General features: G+C 33.5%; 1 protein-coding gene across 1 annotated transcript; it reads left to right on the top strand.

Moving 5' to 3' along the window:
- The first annotated feature begins 1,539 nt into the window (after positions 1 to 1,539).
- Positions 1,540 to 3,596, top strand: LOC119068556 (carboxylesterase 1D-like). Its single transcript, XM_037172182.1, has 6 exons — positions 1,540 to 1,651; positions 1,711 to 2,199; positions 2,270 to 2,306; positions 2,366 to 2,631; positions 2,702 to 3,342; positions 3,413 to 3,596. Exons 1-6 carry the CDS (start codon positions 1,577 to 1,579, stop codon positions 3,570 to 3,572), a joined length of 1,668 nt encoding a protein of 555 aa, XP_037028077.1. The 5' UTR covers positions 1,540 to 1,576; the 3' UTR covers positions 3,573 to 3,596.
- The last annotated feature ends 12,131 nt before the right edge of the window (positions 3,597 to 15,727 follow it).

The following is a 15,727-nucleotide window of genomic DNA, read 5'->3' as shown; positions in this document are numbered from 1 at the left end:
TTAATTAGTCAGGAAACAGATGATTTTTTTATAATTTATTTTGATTCTATAACCAAAATTAGAAATATTTGCGTTGTCAGAAACAATTTAAATTGAGCAGATTTTTTTATAAATTAATTTTTAATGATCGAGCTATGCGAAACGATATTTTTGTAAATGCTGTCAAAGAGGCAGTCAGAAGGCAGTGAGCTGCTAACACAAATACATTTAAGTAAATACAAAGGGAAATGTCATAATTATAGAGAGAAACGAAAGCCGTACGAAGAAAAAGTCGACATTGTTTTTTGCGTTTTTTTAAAGAAGATAATGTTGTGAGTTTTGATTTCAATTAAAAAAAAAAAAAATAGTTTTTTTCAAATGTCGTCGAACAAATTTTATCTTAAAATAAGTCAACGAATCAAAATAAATTAAAAAGATGTTGCTGTTTCCCGACTAATTCTTAAAAAATCCATGTAATTCTTTAAGAAACACCTTAAAATTCCTAAATTTCTTTTGGTCAAATTTTTGAGTTCGCACGTAGAATACGTCGCTCCTAGCGATATCAGTTATTTTTTTAAGTAAATGCACCTTCACGCTTTGAGGTATTTTTTTTACTAATATCAGTTTTTTTTGAAAGTACAGGTAGATTACTAAAAATATCAAGGCAGTGTTTTTGTGTAACTCAAATTATTGAAATAAACTCAAAGTAAGACAAAAATGATCGCCTCAACTTCCTCTACAACATAGCAAAAGTTAGTACTCCAACACACATTACCAAAAATGATCGCCACAACTTCCCTTGCATAACTCGTTGAACTCGTACGGATGTCCAGATTTGAAATATCCAACTTTGAGAGTCATTAGGACCAGCGCGGGGAAGTCAAAAAGTTTCTGTCAAAAACATTTTTGCAATTTTTTTCTAGTAATTGACTTACGTCACGCTTGCTTACAAAAGTGTGGGTATAATAAAGGGTAGCAAAAGTGCTTCAAAATTTGTTTGAAACACTGTCCCACTTCAGTACTCCAAAAGCACATTCTATCCTCTTTATAACGACTAATAGTTCCATGTTCGTTCACTACACACGACTGTATTCTTTGGTCTGCTTCCAAGAATATGCTGATAAAGCAGCAAGCATTCTAGTTGTTCTATTTTGAAACTAGCCGGATGATATGATGTAATATATTCCTTCCGCACGAGCACAAGCTAAATAATCAGTCAATCAATACACAAGTAAATGAATGAATTTCTAAAAAAGTTTTTTGCTATTACTGATCTACGATACATGTACTCATTAAACACAGTAAATCACAAATGCAGAGTATTGGGTGAAATAAATCCAGGTGTTTGTGCAGTCCATATTGATCTATAAAAAATAAAAAAAAGACATTGTTGGCATCCAATTGTCGAAAACTTTTCATATTCAAATTATCTACTGAAAGATAAAATTAATTAAGAATGTTCGCAGTCGTATCAATCTTTAATCTATCAGATACTAGACTAATAACCCCACAGTCTTTAATGTTGCGCTATCGAAATTAATTTTTACGGTCAGTATAAGAACACCACTGAACCCACTTAATTTCAGTAAATAAAAAAATGTTTCAAATAACAGTGCTAATAGGAGCTTTGACGGTTGTAACTGTTAATAGCATACCTTCGTTACCTGTTAACGTAAAATTATGAACTTTGTGCAAAGAAAGAAAATAATTTTCGAAACTTCTTTTACTCAGGATCCATTGATCGTGGAAACAACTGGCGGCATTCTTCGTGGAGAACGTTTGTCCTGTGGCCTGCTCTGCAATTATTTCAGTTTCAAGGGTATACCTTATGCTAAAGCTCCCGTTGGTGAATTGCGTTTCCGTGCACCACAACCACATGAAGGTTGGGAAGGGATTCGCAATGCTAATGAGCACACAGTCTCGTGTCCACAAAATGTGCCATTAGTAAATAACGAGGATGAAGATTGCCTATCCTTAAATGTTTACTCGCCAAATATGAATGGACGCAGACCGGTTATGGTGTGGGTGTATGGTGGTGCGTTTGCACTCGGAAGTGGAGATTCTTCTATTTATGGTCCAAATTTTATCGTTGCTGAGGATGTTCTCATGGTGTCAATGAATTATCGAGTGGGTGCATTGGGATTTTTGAGCACTGGCGATAAGCATGCACCAGGAAACTATGGATTGAAGGATATTGTTTTGGCATTAAAATGGGTTCAGGTAATTGAGGGGAAATCACTAGCTTCATAAATCATTTGGAACTTGGAGATAATTTTAAAACTTCGTTCAGGACAACATTGCCCAATTCGGTGGCGATCCAGATAACGGTAATACAAACATTAGAAGTCTACAAGTTTGGTCGTTTTTTCATCGTGTGTCTTTGCAGTAACGATTTTCGGTGAATCAGCTGGTGGTGCAGCAGCTCATTATTTAATTCTTTCACCTTCAGCCAAAGGACTCTTCAAGAGAGCTATTTCACAAAGTGGGTCAGCTTTAAATCCATGGGCATATCAAACGCATCCCGAAAATGTTGCACATCAATTAGCTAAAGATATGAACATAACATTTGTTGACAATGAAGACTTGATCAGACAGCTCCGTCAAGTAAAGCCAATCGATATGATTCGAGTGACACCCGGTGTTTTACAGTTTGTACGTTTTTAAAGGAGCTTAAGGTTATAGACTAGCCATCATTAATTTGTTGGATTTTTTTAAATTTTAGCAAATACCTCGTGGCCTTACACCAATTCCATTCGTTCCTTGTCGTGATCCCGCAAATATCGATCCGTCCGAAGTGTTCCTTACCGGTGAACCGATTGATTTGATGAATTCTGGTACATTTAATCATGTGCCATACATAACTGGTTTCAACGACGCAGAAAGTCTATTCCAAGTCATTGAGGAAATCCTGGATCCAAATGTATTCAATGTGTTCAATGAAAATCCGCATATCCTGATCCCGTTACAGTGGAATGTTTCCGCCGATTCTCCGGAATCTAGAAGCATGGTTAATGAAATTTCGCAGTTTTATTTTGATGGACGTCCATTGTCTACAGCAAACCGATATGAATACACTCAATACAACACAGATTTAATGTTTGCTAGGGGAATCGATATGACGGCCAATATTCATTCGAAAAAACAGGTGGATCCCGTATTTTACTATAAGTTCAGCTTTACAGGAGTTTTGAATTTCCTGAAAAACTTGCTATCGTTAAACCGCTATCCTGGAGCAGTTCACGCTGACGAACTTGGATATTTGTTCCAAATCACCAGCATACCAGCGCCAATTTTACCAACCAATCCTGCTGCTCGTATGAGTCGTTTATTGGTTCGGTTATGGACCAATTTTGCTAAAACTGGGTAAGTCAAAATGCAACAAAAACTCGCTCATGGGATCCACAAAACTTAAAGTTGTGAATCAATTATCCAGCCAACCTACGTCACTCAATGATCCGATTGCTTATGTTCAATGGCCCCGAGTCTCCGGAAATCAACAATATCTTGAACTTGGATCGAATGTACAAGCTGGAACGAATCCACATGGTGAACGTTTGCGTTTTTGGAATGATTTGAGAGCTAGATACAACTGAATAAATGATTGAAGATAATTGATGTATCTTCTGCTTTGATTTCACACAAATAATTTTTTTGTTTAACCTGTCACACACGGCAATTCATCTGTTATGGATGACGACGACAAATGCTCTACAGTAAAATTCATGTTAAAATAATTGAAGTACAAGATTTGAAATCAACCGATTAAAAATACTTTGATCGATGGAAGTAATAGACCCGATAATAATACTGATCATATCCTGGCCGTCTGTAACGGGGTAAACTACTGATGTACCGTACAGTTTTCCTATTATAACCATTGCAAGTCAGAGACTTAATTCAGTTCCTAACTTTTTGATTTGAGAAAAATATTTATCGGAAAATTGGAGAATTAAAACTTGAGGTGTATTTAATAAACTAATAATCTTTCTCAAGTAAATGTTATTTAAAAAATCATTTTTTAGGTTCGAATTTATTACTAAATCGAATTCGAATTCGAATTTAACGTACGTTTGTCATGAAACTTTAGACATTTTTTGGGGTTTGTCATTAAAAACTTCATTCACTGATTTATATCCAATTTACCGGTAAATTTACTCAAAAACCGTTTACCGCTTTTTAAAAAAGAGACGGCAATTGCATTCACTGTCTGTGATGCTTCGGATGTTTAGCAATGAAAAATTATATGAAATTGATTGAAAATATATTGAGAAAACTGTCAGTCAAGAGACCTGACCCCCCTAAAAAAAATTTATCTGCCTTCATGGTAGCGACTTCTCTAATCTATTCATTAAAAATGGGAAGAAATAAAAGCGATAAATCTAAAATAAGAATTGATCACTTGAAAATAAAAATGATTGCAGGAAAATAAGAATGTGATCACAACCAGTTTTTCAAATATAACACTACGAAATAAGATTCTAGCAACCTAAAATAAGAAGTGATCACAAGTAGTACCTACCACCCGCTAAATCAAATGTGATCACTAAAAATAAAGAATTTGATCACTAAAAATAAAGAATTTGATCACTAAAAGTAAAGAATTTGATCACTAAAAGTCCGAACGAATACACATAAAAAGCGTTTTAACACGCCGAGCGATCCGGCCCATTGCCCCGGAGCGAAGCGGAGGGCCGCAATGCGAGCCGGGCGCCGGAACGGTGTTGGTAACTTAGGAGTTAATTTTTTTTCTCTCGCATCGTCTAATAATTAGTCTGTGTAATTCATTGCACATAAAAAGCGTTTTAACACGCCGAGCGATCCGGCCCATTGCCCCGTAGCGAAGCGGAGGGCCGCAATGCGAGCCGGGCGCCGGAACGGTGTTGGTAACTTAGGTGTTAATTTTTTTTTCTCTTGCATCGTCTAATAATCAAACAGAATAATAGATAGCATATCCTTATTTCTTGCAATCAAATTTTTTATTTTGCACGATCATTTCTTTATTTTTTGTAATCAAATTCGTATAATTGTAGATCATTTCTTATTTCGAGACGATCATATGTTAGTGGTAAAATTGCATATATTTAGTGATCAAATTCTTATTTTTTGGTGATCAAATTCTATTTTTATTGCTATCATAAAAAAATTGTGATCATTTCTCTTTTTCTAGTGATCATTTCCTATTTTCTTGTGATCATTTCTTATTAAATAGCTATCACTTTAATTACATGCCATTAAAAATTCTGAGATAAATTTTCAAAGTCGTTCTGACTTTTGCCATCAAGTGCAATAGTGTCATAAGGAATAGTCACTACTCCAGAACTTTCTTAATATTCTCAATAAGAAATTTGGAACTATAATTTCACTATAACTAATAAATTATTTTTTAACAAATCTCTCAATTTACATTAATTTTTAACAGAAATTTACTGCGATTCGTCTACATGAAACAGATTCTGCGATTAGTCTCCAAGAAACTCTATTCGCGAATAGCTTTGGCGAAAAAAGTTTACGAAATTTTATTGATCGGATCGTGAGCTAGATCTCTTGGATTGAGTGTATATCCGACTACTCGGCGGAGTACAGTAGAGGTAGTGTTTTTTTGCCACTTTGACCGATTTTCATGATTTTTTTTTTGAAGGGTATCGAAGAACACAGAGTCAGTATGTACTATATTAAAAATGAAATATCCTGAAAGAGAAGCTAAAACAGTTGATGTAAAGAGGGAAACGATGTGATATGTGTTGGGCGTGTTTCAGGCATCCATTGATGGACCTTCCTTATATTTCTATAAAGTCGACGTCAGTGAAATTTAGTAATAAATTTGCTTTAGACAAACAAAAGTGCTTTGTCGTTATAGGCTAATCAAATTCGGGCCAAGCTCAACATGAAAACTTTTTTAAATGTGTCACCATTTTCTGCTGCCATGGCATTTATCGCAAGCTGCTAACGGAACAAATTTTCACGAACTACGAAAGGCTTTGAATTTGAACCATGACAAGACAACCGTCGCCACACAAGTTCACGATTATCTCGAATTGCTCTCAAATAATGCATACGGTTCGCATCTCCTAATCGCCAACCGTATCTATGTTCCAAAATGGTTTCAATTACGAAAGAGCTTCCAGGACGTAGCAAGTGAAAAGCGAGCTTTGAAGTCCACCCCCTCCTGTTTAGTGACGTTAAATTATAATTTCATAATAGTCTAATAAATGTAGTTTTTAAGCGCAAATAGACTTGAAAAAATTAGAAGGAAAGTCACAAATTTAAGTAAGTCCTCGTGAGCGAGTAATTTTTTGATTTTTTTCGAATATTCACAAAAATTGGCAATGACGTAACAAGGCTTAAAGGCTCTTAAGATTATGACCTAAAGTCTCTATACAGGTAAGCGATTTACAGCTAAACCTAATTCATCTCTCAATGGATGTCCATAAATTGGATGCCTGTCCGACACATAATTAATGTCCATTAGATTACTTCCCTCTTAACAACAGGTTTGTAAGTATCGTTTTTACTAAAATATAAAAATAGTATTATGCAGTGTCCAATGCTCGACTTATTGGCTTGGCGTTCTGTAAATACCTGGTTCATTAATTGTTCAAGTTACGGAACAAAAGAAATATGAATTTAAAATAATTTCTAAAATGAATCCTATAGGTTCTAAAGATGAAAGAACAATTCTCGATGATCATATGAACGAGATTATTATTTCAGTAAAATAATGTGTAAGGGTGAGATTCACAGTGTCCAAGAAAGTCAAATCCATCATCTCCATAATGTGCCTGCTAATTGCTTTGATAAAAGTTGAATCAATTATCTGTGATGCTACCACATTAAAACAGGAGGAACGAACCGATCAGGTTTAGAATTTTGCAGATTCTTCTTTCTTTTTTGGAATATTTGAAATTTTTATTTTTATTCGAATAAGTTGGTCAATGTCTTTTGATGGCACCGACCTTCTCGATTTAATTGCTTCTCTTCAAATATTTTACCATAATCGACATTGTCACAAAACCAAATGGGAGATGTGTTTTATATTAAATGTAAATTTTTACAAATTTTATAGAAAATTTATGTCCAACGATCGATTATGTGCTTCAGATTGTTTTTGTTTTCTTTTCATTTGGATGGTAAATGATTGTTAGGATGCCATATAGAAGATTGGAAAAAGAATTAAGTTTTTTTTTGTTGATGCGTGTTAAAGAATGGATTTGTCATTGATTTTTCATTGATAACAGGTTTCGCATGCTAAGGAGTTTGTTAATTTGAAGATAGCTGAATTTAATGAATTACTTTTGTTGGACTGAATGGAACAGTTATTGCCTGTTTTGTCATTCAAATGTGTATAATGTGAATGCTGACAAGAAATTAATAATCGTCTGTCACACGTGACCCTGTGCACGACGGACCTTCATCTGAATTTATATTTCTGATGAATGTCTCATAGAACTGTTTAAAAACTGTTATTCATCTACAGCGAATTAGAATCGTGGGACGAATGTACCGAAGATGCAATAGACGCACACCTGCAGTCATAAATCTACAGTCTAACTAATGAACAAAATCAATAATGAAATTACCGACTTATTTGATGAAACCGATCGGCATTTTGTTACTTGACTCATTGGGTTTACTTTATTAATTTGATCAGTCGATAATCGTTTGCATGCCGACAGAACCGACGTGACAGTACATATTGAGATTATCTCTTTTAAAAAATAAATTCAGTTTCAAGCTCATCATTTTATGAAAGTTTGCTCGATGCAATGAAAATAAAAAGAAGTATAAAGTTTTCTGTCCGGCTCAATCGTAAGCTCGCAAGATCACAATTTTCTTATATTGTGTGCGCCAACACCTTTCCGTTATTTAACGGATAAAATGAAAAGTCACATGGGTGGTGGGTGGTTCTAATATTCCGTGACATAATTTTTAAGTATCTTTGGATATGTTATTGATGGTTCATCATCCTCGCAATAGTGCCTGAAAAACTTTTTTCTAGCACTCGAATAATTCATTTCCAATAAAGATCTTACACGAACCAGAATTTGAGCTCTTACACTGAAAACTTCGGAAAATAAGTCATTACTTCATTGTCAACAGTGTAGACAGTGTAATTTAGATGTAGTAGGTTTGATTTAGAGTTTTTAGTCTTTTTTTAAAATTAATAATGAAGTGAATAGAATGACTTCCTTAATTGTTTGGAACTTTAAATTTTGTCTTGCGTATTCCCAGCCTTGTTCTCAGCTAGGGCTGCAACCCTAACACTTGACAAAATAAACAGTTCCAAACAAGCACGTCCAGGCCCGTATCTAGGGGGTGCAAGGGGGGCTGAGCCCCCCCTGAGCTATGAAGAGCCCCTTCTAAAAAGCCAAGATAGATAATGCTTTTTAAATTTATTTTATAAATGCAATATTACACTCAACACAGCTTGACGCCTCCGAATTCCCGTAACTTATATCTCCAAAATGATCGCAATAAAAAGTCTCTTCTGACGAAGTGTTCTGATGAAATCTCGCTGCAATTTACACATTGAGCAAACCTTTTTTTTGTGAAGCTCAAATTGCAATTGTACAAATTCGTAACATTTCTATTTAATATTTCATTCCACTCGAAAAGAAAATTATAATTAAATTCTATTTAGAAGAAGTTGCAGGCAAAATTCAGGATTTTCAGACAGCAAAAACTCATGATTCTAAAATGATATCTACATGAATGAAATATTTTATTTGACGATAAGTATCGATAATATTTAGAAAACAATTTTTTACTGAATTTTGTGCAACGCTATATTTTATTCGAAAAAATTCGCTCGCTCCGCTCGCGGGTACTGAAGTCACTTAATTGCTACCTTGTAAGAAAAAACAAATAAATTGAAATTCGGCTTATAAAAATTTTTTTGGGGCTTCAGCCCCCCCTAATATTCGAGTCTGGCTACGGGCCTGAGCACGTCACATACCATTTAATGCGTATGTAAAATTTGGCTACTCGATTATTTACCTAGTGGTGCTATTTACACATTGCTTTGCTTGGGGTTGACAATGAGACCTACTGAGATCTAGTGCGACAAAATTACTTCATGCAACACTTGGTAGATAAATAACTATTTTGTGTGTTTATTGAATTGTATTTATTACACGAATATTGGACTTTTCAACGCTTTTCATCTATAGATTAGATATGTAAATGATAATCCAAATTGTACAAAATTTTGCACAGCTAAGTCAAAAACGAAATTGCTTCAGAGGTATGTGGTAAAATAAAGTCATCAAACGAATAATAACAAAATTCTGAGCGCTTTACATGATATACAAGCTTTACAATTGATTTGTTCTGCTCCGTGTGGTAACAAAAATTTACAATCTCTTGTTTGTTTCACATTCTATAGACGAATCTTTGCTTTTTCGGCTTCTTGTACATGTAATTTTTTTTTTTTTTTTTGAAATATTTAAATTTTATTGGTGCGTCTATTTGGTAAGAATTTTTCATCTACATTTTACACCTTATTCTGCTCTATAATTTTGTGCAGTCACAATATGAGGCCTCTGTTGTCTTGATATTAAATAGACAATGCTTGATCATTTACAAGAAGAGTGAAATTCTTTAACAAACCGAATTAAAAATCTGAAGTATTAGCCACCATAAGTATTCGAATTGGGCTCAAAATTTACATTAAATGTTAATTAAAATATATATTTTTTTTAAAATCGTCTTTCCATCCTTGATGCTTTTGCTCTAAAAAAAATTGAACGGTCGTCAATAGGTTAATTTTTTTTATTGTACCTTTAAAGTACCTTTCAAAAACTACCTGTGCCAAAAAAATGAATTTTCACCCTGGTCAGAAAATTTTCTGGATTTGTCCATGCTATGGTTGGTCTGAAAGTTTATAAAGAAAGACAGAACGTTTCTGTAACGTCATGTCCTGCAGTGCTTTTTTATGTAAAGTAAAGTACCTCAGAGTGTTACGATCAAACCTGACTAAAGATTTCGATCAAAGCCAGGGAGCTTAAAGCATTTATCATTTAAAAGGCTGACCATAAAAGCCGTCCGTTCTTTTGGGTAACATATTTTTAAAATGTATTAAAACTAACAAAGGACTACTTGACTTGTTGGGATAGCCTTTGGCACGACACGTGATTCATAATTGAAATTAAATTCCGTGAAATAATTTATTTGCTTCGCTTATATGTATAGAACTTACAATCCTTTTAAATGTTTCGATCGTAAGTGAAGCAAAAATCTCACTTTTTCTCGCTGTTAAATATTGATTGATATGAATGACTTGCATTGTAAAAAATTTGACGGAGAGGCGAATTATTCGAGAATATTTGACTAAACCCATATTGTGTGAAATCAATAAAATGTAAATCTTTTTTTTTTGTATTAACGTAGGTGGTCAATCATTAACGGCTGATGTTTCTCATCAATTTTTTAGCACATGAAAAATGGTTGTCTGAGCAGAGTTCGCTAAACGTTTAACCGCTATCAGTCCTCCAATAACCTTGACTAAAAACAATTTTCGATTGTATGTGAATGAATTGTAGTTTGACAATGGGTGGATTTTATTTTCGTATTGAAATATGCGCCCAGACATGAAATTGTCACTCCAGACAATGTTTTGAATATAATATTAGCAATAACAACAGACGATTCACTGAAGCAGTTTACGATTCACTGAAAGAGTTTTTGGATCTGTGGATCTTTGGATTTAAATTTTTGGACATGATTGTTTTGAAACATCGAAATTATCTTGGGATGAGATAATTGAAAAGTTTTTGTCCCGAAAAATTATGTTGCAAAAATGATTTGAATAAATACAAAATGTGTCGCAGACTATTCCGTGAGTGTTGTTGTTCAAAATTGTTGGGTAAATTTACTGTCGGTCCCATGCGAAAGTTTACCATTATATTGCAGTTTTCCCCATGAGAAAATGATCTGCATGAAGAATATTTTCGGTTCATTTTACGCGAATTCTTTTGTCCACTTTCGCATGGGGAATGAACCAGAATAGGTTGGATGCTGCCACATAAATAATTAATTTGGAAACGGCCTTGTGAGTATGCTTTTATCACAGAACTTTTACCTCATATAATGAATTAACTTCGCAATATCCAATGTAATCTACTTTTCCCTACCGTCTTCTAACCACCAAGCCCATCACACGATACTTTCTTTCAGTATAAAGCGTTCAGTGAATCTGCATTGGATTGATATACAGCAGGGATCTAACACATTTAGGGTGTTGTTATTTCTTATCTATTGTTACGTATACAATTGTTCGCTGCTGTCCTATTGGTATCTGACAGAAGGTTAAAGTAGTAAAAGTTTGAGAAAATCAACCATAGTAAGACCGCTATGGGGTTGTGGTCAAAATCCAAAACAATTTTCTACAAATGATCGCCAATGCCATCTTTGTGACTAAGAAGAAGATTTACAAATTAAAGCAGAATTCAATTGAAATTGTTGAAGATAACAGGTCGAACCAAGAGTAAACCATCTAATTGTTGGATATCTACTGAACTTATTTGGATACATACTGAGAATGATAGTAATCAGAGAAATAAATGACGTACAAGTAAAGGGTATTTTTGCAAATACATTGGATTCAAGCACTTTGAACCCTGTTTGAACAGATTTTGAATTTCTAAAAAAAAACACTGAAATCAAAATTCCCAATCCCATTCGTTTGAGGCAAACACGACAAAGATGATTGATAAATTTACTTACACAGAGACCATTGAAAGCAGCATGCATTCTTCTCTAAATATAACCATAATTGCGAAACAATGTGGTTATTGTTATTATGTAAACGGCCTAACAAAAATAAGAAATTATTTTGAATGGCGTGCAAGTTGAACGAAGATGCTTCAGGAAAACAAAACCATTCTCTTTACACCACTGATAGAGATGAGCGGGTTACCCGATATTTTCATTCCGTCAGTTGCGTTGCGGTGATTTTTTTTTTTTTTTTTTTTTTGTTTGGAACTCCAATAAAGTCTATCAACAGACTTTTAAATAAATAAATTTTCAACGATTTTAAAATAAAAAATTATCATTCAAACTAAAGTCTGTCGAGAAGTAGTAGCCACCCTTAGCACATATCATAATCAAAAACGTAGTTGTTTTAAAAAAAAAAAACTTCCTCCCGCCGTTGATTCCATAGAAAGATCGTTAGAACGTCGGGTTTAAAAAGTTTAATTGGGTCAGGTAGGTAAAAATTTAATTTGGGCTTACCTTTTCTAGGGTTTCGGCTTAAGTTCCCGAAAAACCACGACCCATTCGTCTCTATTTATTTAGCTGTTTTTAGTATTATTCGTACACACATCAAGTTCAACGCTTTCAAACTCGTCTATCTATATTACCATAATCCATCACATCCATATCTAATTAACTCAGTGACTTTGTTTGCTCTTTCATGAAAAGTAAAAAGTCGGCATAATCAAACTATATACCAAATAGAAGAAGATTCGAACATAGCAAAAAAAACCGTAATTAAGAATTACGTATTTAAGATGAAGAAATCTCTATTCAATTGACGCAGTCTTCCGGTAAAACCGAAAAAATAAATTTATTCTAAAACTAATAATATCGTCCACGTAATTCCGAAATAATTTCGATATAACAAAAATATATAAGCTAAAGAAATTTGCTTCTATCACTTTCGTATAGAACACTAAATTCTAACGGTTAATTCTGGTTTAAAGGTAGAAACTTTTTAAACACAAAATGCAGAATAAACATCAACAAATCAGCTATTCTCAACACTAATACCACCTAAAGATCTACACAAAATAAAGAATCAACGAAAAAAAGAACGAAAAAAAACCTTACAATAAAAACAGAAACTGAGAAAATACAAGTTCTTCCATCATACAAACCCGTCTATATATCTATACGTAATATTATTAGTATTATTGCATTGAGATACAGTACAATTAACTTTTCCATATAGGTAAAAAAATATTTTAGTTTTCAAACCTACAACGGATATTCAGACCCAGTGAAACAAAATTTTAATTTAATCACGTGGTCTGCAAACAAGAAATCTAACACAACCGAAGGAAAATAATAACTTTAAAGCTAACAAAACAAAGCGTACAATTCGTGCAAAGTATAAAAACAAGAATCAACAGCAACAAAAAAAGCAGAGAAGAATAGAAAAAGCTTAAATCTCAACACTCACACGTATACACTACACAATCATATATATCCAATTTATACAATACGTTCACAAAATCGACCATTTGAAAGTACTACAGTATACTTGTATGCCTTCACTAAGCAAAAGAAAAAGAATCTTTTATACCAATTTAACAGAGTATAAAACAGCGAGTTACTTGTGGATTTCGTTGTATGTGCGCGACTCGTCCGATCGTATAATATATTTACAATGCCATTGACCTTTCTGCGTTCGAAGCTTGTTCTGCTGGATTTTGTTAAGTTCTTGTATATATATCTACCACTGTTTAAACTGCTTGGATGTTAATTACGTGATTACTTCGCGTTGGTTAGGAGCATTTAACGTATGTCTTCACGATATATTTTTTTTCTTCATTATTTTGTTCTGTGTCTGTACACATCTTTTGAAAGAATTGTAGGAAGAACGAATATACTCATAACATATCGCAATGGGTATCTTAAATACATATATTACTGTATAGATTGTATTGTTGACCAGTTTTACTAAAAATCATGTTAATTTCATTCTTAAAGTTTGTTTTAAAATTTTATTGAATTTTACAACAAAAGCAACTAAAAATTTTACAGTTAGAAATTTCAATTTTTACCTTCAAACTTATATAGATCGATCATCAGCTTTGATTTGTTGTTACAGGAATGGAATTGTTTGTTTTTATTCTTCGTTAGAAAAATTACTTTTGTTTTATCATGCGTATTAAAAGTTACTTCTTGTTTGGTTTCCCACAAATAAATATATTTAATCGGTTTTATATCGAGTACTTGAAGGTTTTTTTTCTTTTTTTCTTTCTACATGCCTGATTACGTTTAAATATATTCCCGCAAATGAAAAAACAATAACAATCCGAACATGAATTCTGTTGGTTAATGGAAATTCTCAGTTAAAGTTTTTATGAAAAAATAAAATTATTTCCTACTTTAGAATCTAGAACCACTGACGAAATATTCTTTTCTTCAAAGATCGAGAAAAAAACCCAAAGAAATGTTTCTTACACCGTTGCTAGTTTAATTAAAAATGAGTAGAAAAAAAGAACGAAACAATAGATTAACGTCTATAATTACAGCTTATAAAGAAAATTGTTTGACTAAGAAAAAAATTCGTTTTTTTTTTGTGTTATTATTTCTAAATCACAAAACCCGTTCACCTGAGAGAACACACATCCAGCGCCATCATCAACGCGAAGCTGTGTGTTTCTTGTTTTTTTTTATGTTCCGAAACGATATGAACAAACTCAAAAATTTTTGCTAACGTTCAAGGTTGTTGATGCAAAAAATCTGTTGAAAACTTCTAAATTCCATTGACCTGTAAGCAAATTATAATTCGTTATTCGTATATACACGGTTGATGTTCAAATAAATTAATTTTTTTTTGATGTATCATGCCATGGATTGAATATGTAATAAAAACGTATATATTTATCCAAACACATTTTTCAACGGGTTTGGTTGTATGATGGAAAAAATAGCGAAATGTTGAATAAAAGACGTGGTATAGCAAAGTAAACTAACATAATCCTGTTAGCAATTTTGCTAGCATTTTGAACAAAAATTTCTTTGACGTAACTAGAAAAGGCGAGGGGAAATCTGCTCCGGATAGTCTTGGAAAAAGTTACAACAGTCAAAATAAGTCATTATAAGAGTCATGCATGAACCTGTTACAGACGGCAAGCATATAGCCACTATTATTAGCGGATCTATTACTTCCATCGATCACAGTATTTAGAATCTGTTGACTGGAAATCTTGTACTTCAATCGTTTTAACCATGCATATGAAGGACCATATTACCCATAGCTTGCCACTATTTTTGTCGTCGTTATCGATAACAGATGGATAGCCGTATTATGGTTACCATCGCTCAAGGTGTATTGGCAGCAGAAGAGCTTTAGCAATTACGATAACTTCGGAAAGAAAAAGTTTAACGGATACGGAACTAGCCAATAAAAAATTGCGTTTTAATCAGACAGTAACAGCTTCTATATCTTCTAAAAATCAATTTCTTTGTTTGCTACAATTTCACAGTAAAAGTTAGTCAACAGCAAAATGGATATGCATGTCACGAAAGCTCTTCCAACAGTTACATGAAAAATCACAACAGGCGACGAAGCCAAGGCTTAAGGGAAGTCATAGGATGTGGCCAAAGCTGTGACACATGATGGAGTTCGTTGAAAACAATTTTTTTTGCTCCCCCGTGGAGTAGGAGCAGATAAAGATATTTTAATAATGTAAAATCAAGAAAAATCTTAGGCCAAAAAATTGTAGAGTTGAAGATTCTTGGCATTTTATGTGCACCCTACATCCACATAATTTGCAATTTGCACCAGTTCAATAACGAGAGTCCTAAACGTAAATCAACTCAACCGTTTCTGTTCTTATGTATTAACCACGGACAAATACATTGAATTTTGCTTCTGCTCTTAGGTGGATATAATCCCTGTATGATTGCACATTCTTTCGATTCTTGTTTTTTTTTTCTGTTTTGATGTTCTTTGGATGTTCCACCGATATAATTTAGTTGTAGGCGCTGGTAACAGGTTATTTAAATCGATTGATCCAGT

This window comes from Bradysia coprophila (genome assembly GCF_014529535.1).
Source record: "Bradysia coprophila strain Holo2 chromosome X unlocalized genomic scaffold, BU_Bcop_v1 contig_20, whole genome shotgun sequence".
Classification (NCBI taxonomy): domain Eukaryota; kingdom Metazoa; phylum Arthropoda; class Insecta; order Diptera; family Sciaridae; genus Bradysia; species Bradysia coprophila.
The sequence above is the reverse complement of the archived record's forward strand: the minus strand, read 5'-3'. Positions and strand labels throughout refer to the sequence as shown.